Genomic DNA, 12,257 nt, shown 5'->3' on the forward strand with positions numbered 1-12,257 from the left:
CAAGTCAGATCTTTTCCATTTTAATAAATATTTGGTATCATTGGGGTTTACGTACCATAAATATGTAGTTTGTGTCAGGAACCTGACCTCCAGTTCTGAATAGCTCACAAAGGTCATAAAACTATAAAAGAAAGGCAATATATGCTGATTACAAATTCCTGTGAAGGAGTAAAATAATAAAACTGAGAGCGAAATGTGTAAAGAAGCATTTAATTAAGAAGACCTCAAATATTTACACTTACAAAAAGAAATTAAGTGTGAGCAAAACTGCCAAGCACACAGTTCTCAAGCTTAAAAAAAAGCACTAAAATAAATCTCACAATTACCATTAAAGTCATTCCTAGATCATTAATATTACAGGACTTCCCCCTCAAATTTCTGTCATTTATCTCCCCATCTATCACTTGAGAATTTTTTTTAAGTAATTTCTATGCACAGCATGGGGCCTGAACTCACGACTCTGAGATTAAGACTTGCATGCTCTACAGACTGAGACAGCCAGGCATTCCATCACTTGAGTATTTGAAATAACTGATCATTTATCTAACTTGTCAATAAGCTAACCTAACCACCCCACCACATACTCAGTATCTATTTTAATGAGACAAAAGATAAGAAAACAAGTGGATAAGAATTTCTTTCAAAGAATAAATTTACATGATACTTCATAGTATCTTGAAGAGCAAATCAACCTACCTTCCTACACTCTACTTTGGAGATGTGTGTACCCTCAGGCTCTACAGCTATGGAGTGTCTTCTCAATAATTAGTAAAACAGAACTGTTTATTTCATCATATTCTATTTGACTGAAAATTGGAAACTCATAAATTGTCCATTTGGTAACTTCAGTCAACTAGATTATCTTAATCCTAATTTCTAAAGAAAACTTCACAGTTTGTCTAAGAAAGGATTTTGAATTAAAGGAATTGACTGTAATATATTATACCAACTACAACTAATTATTTCCTATACAGTCATCTTCTACACTTGAAACTAAAAAATTATTACTTAAGTTTCTAACACTTAAAACAGTACAGAAATCTTAGTCACAGTGAACAAAACTGAAATTTAAATGTTAACTACTAAAAGAAATAAAGCACTACTCTTTATAATGTTTCATAAATCTGAAGCGTTGTTACTTGCTTAGAGTTAAGAAAAACTTTAACAAGTTTACAATAAAATTTTCCTATCTTCTTAAAATTAGCAAGCAAATAAATGAAACAAATGTTCAACTCAGTCAAGTGGTAAACTTTTGTCCAAAGTATTTGCTGTCCATTTCTACTATGTAAAGACCTTCCCTTTGAAAGTATACTTCTCAATTCCCAACCCACAGATGTATATATGATATATATACATATCATTTACATAGTATATACACACACACATAATATGAGCATGTGTGTGTGTGCGTGTGCACACACGTGTTACTCTGGCCTAATATTTCCACTTCTTTGACTATATCCTAAGGGCAAAAGGAAGGAAGGAAGGAAGGAAGGAAGGAAGGAAGGAAGGAAGGAAGGAAGGAAGGAAGGACGGACGGAAGGAAATAAATGTTGTGTGAAAATACAGAAAATGTGTTACAACATCATTTATAACAACAAAAGAAACAACCTTCACGACTAACATAAGACACTATTTTAACAAAGTATGATCTACCAACTCAAAGGCCTGGACCAATAGTGAATAATGATTATAATGCCTGGGTGGTTTGTCAGTTGAACATCCAACTTCGGCTCTCATGGTTCATGAGTTCAAGCCCCATGTGAGGCTTTGCACTGACAGCATGGAGCCTGCTTCAGATTTTCTGTCTTCCTCTCTCTCTCTGCCCCTCAACTCAATCTCTTTTAAAAATAAATGTTAAAATTTTTTTCTTTTAAATACTAATGGTTATGATGGAAACTATGTAGCAAAATAAAAAAACAATTAGGGAAAAGAATGTAACACAAAAGTTTACCTATAATAAACTACACAATTTTGTTATGTAAAAATTGAGTATGTACACACAGAGAGTCAGAAAGGGAACATTTAAAAGTTTTATAAAACAGTTGCTTTTGTAAAGGTATGGTGGAAGTGTCCTTTAACTCCTATTCATGTTTATAGTTCTTATAGCTATATGTTCTTAAATAAAAACTTTTTAAGTTCCTATTTACCCTATATACATTTAAAAGATGATCAAATATTCTGCTTTAGGGACCCAACAGTTCCTGCCCCAGAATGGAAGTTTTGCCAGAATTAACGAACATAATAAACATTTACTGAGAACATGTGAAGACAACTAAGCTTGTCCTACATTACTGGAAGCTCACCTCATCATTTCACAAATAATCTCTAACGTGTATTATGTTTTCCACATCACAGAAACTCTATAAATGTTCTCATTTTAAAACACAAGCAATCCTGAAGTGGATTTTATTCCATTGTTTGAGGCAAGGAAACAGCTGGCTAGCTCAGTAGTTTTTAAACTTCTTAGCTTCAGGAGCATTCATAATTCATATTCTTAAAAATCAGAGGTCCCCAAAAAGTTTTTTGCTTATATCAACTGTTATTAACCATATTAGAAAACTAATCACTTTTTAATATTTAATTTTTTAAATCAGTAACAACTCATTAAATAGTAACATACACAGATTTCTAATGAAAAATAAACAATGTTTTCAAAAACAAAACAAATTTAATGTCTGGCTAAATAGATTTTCATAACCTGACTCTGCATTCAACCTGTTGGGATATTTTTATTTTACAAAAGAGTATTTTAAGAACATTAAGAAATAACGGTACATATTCCTTTAATACATCAAAACTTGACAAGTGGTCTTTTCCTACTCTGTTAGTAACAAAGACAGACTGGTCTAACACTCTCAGTAGCTAACACACTGGTCATTTGGAAAACAGAAATGATATTTCATTATACATCACCAAAAATCATATTTGTTAATATCACACTAACAGAAAGTAAGAAAGTACGTATGTATGTATGTATGTATGTATGTATGTATGTATGTATGTACGATTTTCCAGAAAAGTCTTTAAGTATCAGAAGCTGATAGCCTCAGGGCACCCAAGTGGCTCAGTCAGTCACTTCCAACTCTTGATTTCATCTCAGGTTATGATCTCACAATTTGTGGGTTCAAGCCCTGCATTGGGCTCTGCACTGTCAGAGCTTGCTTGGGATTCTCTCTCTCCCTCTCTCTGCTCCTCCCCTACTTGCTCACTCGCGCTCTTGTTCTCTCTCTCTCTCTCTGGCCCCTCTCAAAAAAAAAAAAAAAAAAAAGTGACAGCATAGGCCTGTCACAAGCTAAAGTAGCCTCTTTTTTTATGGAACACTATTTTTACTTGAGATAATGAAAGACATACTATGGGTATTTGGCAAACATCTTTGCAACAGTGAAGGAAGTGAGCCAGTCACTTCAAGGAAACAATTGACAGTATTTATTGCCAATGACAAAATTTGAGTTTTCAAATGAAAAAAATAGGACTGAAAATTCGAGTCCACAGAACTGTCACTGTATCATATGTCTTACAGCCACAATTCCATTGTATGTATACAGCAGACTGAGTTGAGTGTTCTGTTCAGCTTTCACTCCCAGTTTAAAACCAAAAACCAAAAACCAAACCAAAAAAAAAAAGAAAAAAAAAGAAAAACAAATACAAATACCTCTACAAAACACAGAGGGTTTCCAGCTAGGCTATATGGTGACAGTAAGAGTCTAAAGATGAGGTGTACTCCTCCTGCCACTGCTTTGAAACTCTTAAAAAACAAACAAAAACCTAGCAGATGAGAAAAGGAGACAAATCCTCCTCCTCCTATTCTAGCAGTGACTTGCTGTGAAATCACGCACCAACAATTTTATCTTTCTGAACCTTTGCTATCTCATTCCCACTAAGGAAATGATACATTAAAATATGACATGAATGAGTAAAGTGAATAAATAGAAATGAATAGAATAGAAAATTAGTGCCTAAAACCAAAGCACCTCCTGTTAATCACAATCACTGTGAACTGTCCACATTTATTTTCTCTCTTCCCCATTCCACAGAGCAATAATGCTGCATTCTATCCACTTTGCAAATATAATTTCAACAAATTCCATGAATAATTTGATCACTGCTTTTACTCACTGTATTAGTAACCAGGAATCATTAGTGTCACACAGACTGAGGCAATCTACCAAACGACCAGCTGTTTTTGTTGTTTTTCTGGTGGCTTTTTCACAGCACAAATGGAAACACACATGGACTATGGACAGTACAAAAGCTAAAAATCTGCTCATGAAATTTTACCTGTCCGTGTATGTCTCCACACACTGTTACTGGTGTTGATACTGGCTGGACATTTGACTCTTCTAAGAGGAGGTCACAAACATAGTCACATAGCCGCTGTAGAAAGAGAAAATAGAATGCAACCTTTCACTACAATATTAAAACTAAAGATCAAATGCAAAAAAGACAAGGATATGTATATTGTTTCATAGGAAAGGAAACTACCCTTTAATGATTCTATGATATGATTTCTGTCTGTTTTTTGCCTTCATCTCATAATGCCTGCGAACGATACAATGGCTATTCCAAAATACAAACTCCCTGGCTACACAGACAATAGGTTTAAGAAAACATCTTTAAAGAAACTGTAAAATGATGTTTTTCACCAAACAAATAAATGTAAGAGTAAATAATTTTAACATGAAAAGTTTTTTATCTACTAATTTCTATCTACTAATTTTTAAAGTAAATTGCAAACCATGCACTTACCATATGACCTAGCAACTGCACTCAGCAATGAAAATTTATGTCCACATAAAAATCTGTGCACAAGTGTCCACAGAAGCTTAATTCATAACAGCCAAAAACTGGAAACAAATCAGTGTCCTTCAACAAGTGAATAACTGAATTAACTGCTATATTCATTCCATGGAGTACTATTCAATAATAAAAGAAACCACTGACACATAACAACCTGGATGAGTCTCAAGAGATTTATGTTGTGAGGAAAAAAAAAAAAAAACCCTATCCCAAAAGGTTACATAAGGTATGATTCCATTTATATAACACTCTTGAAGTAACAAATTTATAGAAATGGAGACCAGCTTAGTGATTGCCAGGGGTCCAGAAGTTAGGAGGAACAGGAGGGGAGTGGGTATGATTACAAAAAGACAAAATGAGGAATCCTTTTGGTAATGGAAATGTCTGTGTCTTGAATATGGGGTTGGATACATAAAACTACAGATGTATTAAGATTGCATAGAACTGAATACACACACACACACACACACACACACACACACACAACACAAATGAGTACAATAAAAACTGGTGAAATCTGAACAAGATCATGGGTTGTGTCAATATCCTGGTTGTGGTACTGCTACCACAGTTCTACAAGACCTTACTCCTAGGGAAAACTGAGTAAAGGGTACATAGGATCTCTCAGTATTATTTCTTTCAACTACAAATAAATCCAGTTATTTCGAAATAAAAATTAAAATTTAATTAATTACAAAATGTAAACCTAAAATTGAGGAGTCACCCTACTTTTTAAAAAGAACTGTAGGGGCACTTGGATGGCTCAGTTGGGTGAGGGCCCAACTCTTGATTTCGGCTCAGGTCATGATCTAAGGCTTCATGAGTTCCAGCCCTGCATCAGGCTGTGTGCTGGCAGCACAGAGTCTGCTTGGGATTCTCTCTCTCCTGCCCCTCTCCCCACTTGCTCTCTCTCTCTCAAAATAAACATAAAAAAAAAAAAAAAAAAACTCAATGAAAAACCATTTGTCCTCTGAAAACATATCAAAAGATTTTGTAGAAGGAAAATGATTCTCCCAACAGTGCTATGGAGAAGGAAGTGTATCATCTTGCTCTCCATGGAGAACTGGAAGAGAACCTACCTTCCAAGACCAGTTTATACTACAGTCAGAGGCCCTACTGGGTTTTATGATAGGTCTGCCAAGAAAGGAGAAATTAAACTACACAAGCATTAAAAAGGTATTTTATTATTTTTTTTAATGTTTTATTTATTTTTGAGACAGGGAGAGACAGAGCATGAACAGGGAGGGTCAGAGAGAGGGAGACACAGAATCTGAAGCAGGCTCCAAGCTCTGAGCTGTCAGCACAGAGTCCGACGTGGGGCTCGAACTCACGGACCGTGAGATCATGACCTGAGCCGAAGTCGGCCACTTAACAACTGAGTCACCCAGGTGCCCCTAAAAAAGTATTTTAAAAATTTTACTTACTTAATTAATTAAAAGGGGAGGCACCTCACTGGCTCAGTCAGTAGAGCATGAGACCCTTGATCTCAGGGTCATGAGTTCAAGCCCCAGGTTGGGTGTACAGCTTACTCTTTTTTCTTTTTTTTTTTTAATTTTTTTTTTCAACGTTTATTTATTTTTGGGACAGAGAGAGACAGAGCATGAATGGGGGAGGGGCAGAGAGAGAGGGAGACACAGAATTGGAAACAGGCTCCAGGCTCTGAGCCATCAGCCCAGAGCCTGACGCGGGGCTCGAACTCACGGACCGCGAGATCGTGACCTGGCTGAAGTCGGACGCTTAACCGACTGCGCCACCCAGGCGCCCCACAGCTTACTCTTAAAAAAAAAAAAAAAAACTATGCAGACATAATGAAATTATTTTAAACATTAAAAAATCTAAACACAACAACTTACTTAAACATATGAGAGACACACTTTAACAGCTATAGCTACTGTATACAGAGCCAAGCATAGGAAAGGACTCACAATGAGAGGGCAGGGGAGGCCCCTTGAAAGAAAATGAGGGGAAATATAGCTGCTCAGAAAATTTCAAAATAAAATGGCTTGTTATTATTCCTAGGGTAAGTTCATGATCTTCAAATACCACCTCAAAGGCAAGATCTTTTGTTTGGCCTAGAGTCCTTCTGGCCTTGGGTGTCTGCGTAGCTAGCTCCCTCTTGGGTTGAATTTCCCACAATCTTCAGATGCTTCACCGATCTTTACTCCTGCCAATAATCCATCCACTATTCATAACAGGAATAGACACCAGTGAGTAAAACAATGTTTCTGAACTCAGAGCCTTACCTTTACAATAAAAGATGGTCTCTCAAGGTTCTTTCAGTTACACAATTCTGGCTTACATTTGTAAAGGAAAAAAAATCCAGCTTTTTCTTTCCTATGTAGGGAAAAACTCAGTCTTCCCTAGTGTGTGCTTCTTTCCTGTGTGTTTCCTTTACTAGTCACACAGAACATTCACACTCTGGTCACCAAATGTGCAGAGGTTTTTTCCCCCCACAACAAGAAATTCTCTGTGACACCAGCTGGTTGTTCTACAATTTAACTCAATTCTGCCACTACCCACCCAGATTCCACAAGGGCTCAGTCCCACAAGACTGTGCCACCTCTTCCCCACCAGACACATATTACAGATATGAATCACAAGTTCAGGTTATCACCTATGTTTCTGACCAACTGGCTGCAGATCAAAGGTTATGGAGGTTACAAAGATCTCCTCCTTGGGTTTGATTAATTTGCTAGAGCAGCTCACAGACTCAGGAAAACATTTACTTACATTTATCAGTTTATTAAAGAATATGACAAAGAGAATGAATGAACATCAGATGGAATGTTCCCCCATACTTCGGGGATTTTATGGAGACTTCATCATGTAGACATGATCCATTATTAACTCCATTTTCAGCCCTTCTCTCTCTGAAAAGAATGGGAGGCAGGGCTGAAAATGCTAAACTTTTTTTTTTTTTTTTAATTTTTTTTTTCAACGTTTATTTATTTTTGGGACAGAGAGAGACAGAGCATGAACGGGGGAGGGGCAGAGAGAGAGGGAGACACAGAATCGGAAACAGGCTCCAGGCTCTGAGCCATCCGCCCAGAGCCTGACGCGGGGCTCGAACTCACGGACCGCGAGATCCTGACCTGGCTGAAGTCGGACGCTTAACTGACTGCGCCACCCAGGCGCCCCGAAAATGCTAAACTTCTAATCACGGTTTGGCCTTCCCAGTGACCAGCCTATATCCAGGAGCCATGTAGAAGCCCACCCAGGGTTACCTCATTAGAACAAGACATTCCTATCACCCAAGACATTATAAGGGTTTCTGTGATAGGAACTGGGGGGCAGAGACCAATATACATTTTCTATTATATCACAGCACCAAAGACCACCTATGTCAGGGGGGCCTGGGTGGCTCAGGTCGTGATATCACTGTTTGTGAGTTCGACCTGGCACCAGGCTCTCTGCTCTCAACTCAGAGCCTGCTTCAAATACTCTGTGGCCCTCTCTCCCACTCGCATGCTCTTTGTCTCTCTCTCTCTTAAAAATAAACAAACATTAGGGGCGCCTGGGCGGTTTAGCAGGTTAAGTGGCCGACTTCCATTCAGGTCATAATGTCATGGTTTTTAAGTTCAAGCCCCAGGTTGGGCTCTGAGCTTTGCATTTTCTGCCCATCCCCCACTTGCATGTGCACCTTCACACACACCCCCCCCTCAAAAATACATAAACATTTAAAAAAAAAAAACCCTCCTATGTCAAATCTCTCACTGGACCCAGATGATAAGACTGAGACCCACAAGCATTCAGGTCACAATGTTACTTAATTTTTCCAACAGATCTGGGATCCTGGTTACCTACCTCTTTTCACTGTACTATCTTGAATATTCAGCTGTTCAACATAACAAATATTTACTGAGAGTCTAATATGATTACCAGTTATTATTCTAGAAACAAAGTAAATAAATAGTAATGACCAAACAGAATACAAGCCCTGATCTCAGGGGCTTATACTCTAATGAGGAGAGGTATAGAAAATAAACAAGTAAAAAATATATACATATTACTTTTTCAGATACTAATAAGAGGGAAGGAAAAAAATGAAGCCCTGTAATAGGGATCAAAATGGCAGAGGTGGGTAGCAGGTACTGATATTTTAAATGGGGTGAGCACAGAAGCCTTACTGATAAGCAACTTCTGAGCAAAAATCTAAGAAAGGTAAGTTTATGGGGGAAACAGCACTGAAGCCAGAGAGAACAGTAAGTAAAAAATGCTCAGAGGTAAAAGCATGCTCGGTGTTTCAGAAACATCAAGGCTGGTGTAGTTAGTGGACTGAATGAGGAGAAAAACAGAAGTGCACCACAGAACACTTTTAGGTCCTTTGGGGTGAATGTAAGGACCTGGGCTTTTAATAGGAAGCCACTAGGAGGTCCTAAGCAGAAGAGTGATATGATCTTATGTCTGCTATGTTAAAAATGGTCTATGAGGAACATGGGAGTAGGGAAGAGGCAAAGGCAGAAACAGGCACACCAGTTAGGATGCTTCTACAATAATCTAGGTAAAAGTTAATACTGGCTTGGACTAACATCATGAAAATAGGAAATGATCACAAGTGAATGGATTCCAGATGTTTTCTGAATGTAGTATCCACTAGGTTTGAGAACAACTAGATAGAGAGTGTTGAAAGAAAGGAATCAAGCATGACTCAATGTTTTTGGCTTAAGTAACTACAAGGATGTTAATAGTCTTATCAAGATGGTTAAGACTCCAAGTAAAGATTTTCTTATTGTAGATTCTTTGGGAGAGAGAGAATCCCAATCAGGCTCCACGCTGTCAGGATGCAGTCCAATTAGGGGTTCGATCTCACAAACCCTGAGATCATGACCTGAGCTGAAATCCAGAGTCACACTCTTAAGTAACTGGGCCACTGAGGTGCCCCACTTTTTTTCTTTTAAATAGATTTAATTTTTAGAGCAATTTTAGGTTCATAGTAAAATTGAACAGAAGATATAGAGAATTCCCATATATCTTCTGCTCACAAACACATACAGTTTCTTCTACTACCAACATCCCATATCAGAGTGGTACGTGTTACTAATGAACCTACATTGATACATCATTATTATACAGAGTCCACAGTTTACATTAGGGTTCACTCTTGGTGTTACACATTCTATGGGTTTTGACAAATGTATAATGACATGTATACAGAATAGCAATATCATACAGAATAGTTTCACTGCCCTAAAAATCCTCTGTGCTTCATCAATTCATCTTTCCCTTCCCCCAAACCCTGGAAACCACTGATCTTTTTTACTGTCACCAGTTTTGCCTTTTCCACAATGTCATACAGCTTGAATCATACCTTAGTCTTCAGATTTGCTTATTTCATTTAATGATATGCATTTAAGATTCCTTCATTTTTTTTAATGCTTATTTATTTTTGAGAAAGAGAGACAGCATGCACGCACGGAGGACGGGTAGAGAGAGGGGGAGACAGAGCATCCGAAGTGGGCTCTGTGCTCACAGCAGACAGCCTGATGAGGGGCTCAAACTCATGAAACCTGAGATCATGACCTGAGCCAAAGTTGGACGCCTAACTGAACCATCCAGGCACCCTTCCTTCATGTCTTTTAATGGCCTGATAGCTCATTTCTTTTTAGTGCTAAATAATATTCCATTGTTGGGGCACCTGGGTGGCTCATGAGGTTAAGCAACTGACTCCTGACTTCAGCTCAGGTCATGATCTCACAGTTCTTGAGCTTGAGCCCTGCATTGGGCTATGTGCTGACAGTGTGGAGCCTGCTTGCGATTCTCTCTCACCCTATCTCTCCGCCCCTCTGCTTTCTCTCTCAATCTCTCTCAAAATAAATAAATCAAATTAAAAATAATTTTAAAAATAATAATGATATTCCATTATCTTGGTGTACCTACTTATTTATCCATTCACCTAATAAAGACATGTTGGTTGCTTCCAAATTTTAGCAGTTATAAATAACACTTCCATAAACATCCATATATAGGTTTTTGGGTGAACATAAGTTTTCAATTAATTTGGGCAAATAGCAAGGAACATGACTGCTAGATCATATGGTAAGAGTTTGGTAAGAAACTGCCAAACAATCTTCCAAAGTGGCTATACTATTTTGCATTCCCATTAAGCATGAATGAGAGTTCCTGCTGCTCCACAACTCTGCTAACATTTGGTGTTGTCAATGTTCTGGATTCTGGTCATTCTAATAGTCTTGTGGTGGTATTCCACTGTTGTTTCAATTTGTATTTCCCTAATGATGCATGATGAGGAGCACCTTTTCATATGTGTCATTTGTATATCTTCTTTGATGAGGTGTCTGCTCCTGTCTTTGGCCCATTTTTTAATGGAGCAGTTTTCTTATTATTGAATTTTAAGAGTTCTTTGATTTGCATATTTTTTTAAAAACTTTTTTTTTAATTTATTTATTTTTGAGAGACAGAGTGAGCAGGGGAGGGGCAGAGAGAGAGGGAGACACAAAATCTGAAGCAGGTTCCAGGTTCCAAACTGTCAGCACAAAGCCTGACATGGGGCTCAAACCCACAAACTGTGAGATCATGACCTGCACCTAAGTCGGACGCTCAACTGACTGAGCCACCCAGGCACCCCTGATTTGCATATTTTGGATGAAAGTCTGGTATCAGATGAGTGTTTTGCAAATATTTTTCTCCCAGTCTGTGGCTTATCTTCCCTTTCTCTTGACAATGTCTTTTACAAAGTAAAAGGTTTTAATTTTAATGAAGTCTAATTTATCAATGATTTCTTTCATGAGCAGACTGTTTTGATTTGAGTTTAGTTTGAGGGACGGGGAATGAAGAATTCGATTTTCAACAACTTCATTGAGATATAATTCACATACCAAAAAATACCTCCAAAATTCATTTGTTTTTTAGTATACTCAGTGTTGGGAAACCATCATTGTAATTAATTTTAGAACATTTTTGGTGCCTGCTGGTGGTGGCCTCATCACTGTGTGGGAACTGGTTGGTTGCAAACTCTGGGCTGGGAAGGACCACGCTCTCGGTGGAGGTGGGGGAACCAAGCCAAAGCCATGGCCAGTGCAGCGGCAACAGTCGGACTGACTGTTGCTGCTGCAGGATTTGCAGGCCATTATGTTTTGCAAGCCATGAAACACAATATGGAACCTCAAGTAAAACAAGTTTTTCAAAGTCTACCAAATTCTGCCTTCAGTGATGGCTATTACAGAGGTGGGTTTGAATCCAAAATAACAAAACAAGCAGCAGCATTAATACTAGGTGTAAGCCCTACTGCCAATAAAGGAAAAATAAGAGATGCTCGTCAACAAACTATGCTTTTAAATCACCCAGACAAGGAAGGATCTCCTTATATAGCAGCCAAAATCAATGAAGCTAAAGATTTACTAGAAGGTCGAGCTAAAAAATGAAGTAAACGTGATGAATTTTAAGTTCTTGATAGTTTATGTATACAAGTGCCAGCTTTTTAGAATAAAATGCCTCAAGTT

General features: G+C 37.8%; 1 protein-coding gene and 1 pseudogene across 1 annotated transcript in view; one reads left to right on the plus strand and one right to left on the minus strand.

The window, feature by feature from the left end:
- The window catches only part of PPP6C (protein phosphatase 6 catalytic subunit), a 35,914-nt gene that overhangs the window by 10,897 nt on the left and 12,760 nt on the right, over nucleotides 1-12,257 (minus strand). Inside the window, exons 2-3 of the mRNA XM_025914967.2 lie at nucleotides 4,282-4,377; nucleotides 56-121 (exon numbers count right to left, since the gene is read on the minus strand). Of these exons, the coding sequence (XP_025770752.1) occupies nucleotides 56-121; nucleotides 4,282-4,377 (162 nt within the window). The remainder of the gene's footprint in view (nucleotides 1-55; nucleotides 122-4,281; nucleotides 4,378-12,257) is intronic.
- LOC112851464 (mitochondrial import inner membrane translocase subunit TIM14 pseudogene) lies at nucleotides 11,779-12,249 on the plus strand (annotated as a pseudogene).

Source organism: Puma concolor, chromosome D4 (genome assembly GCF_028749965.1).
Source record: "Puma concolor isolate L17-30 chromosome D4, mPumCon1.1.hap2, whole genome shotgun sequence".
Lineage (NCBI taxonomy): Eukaryota > Metazoa > Chordata > Mammalia > Carnivora > Felidae > Puma > Puma concolor.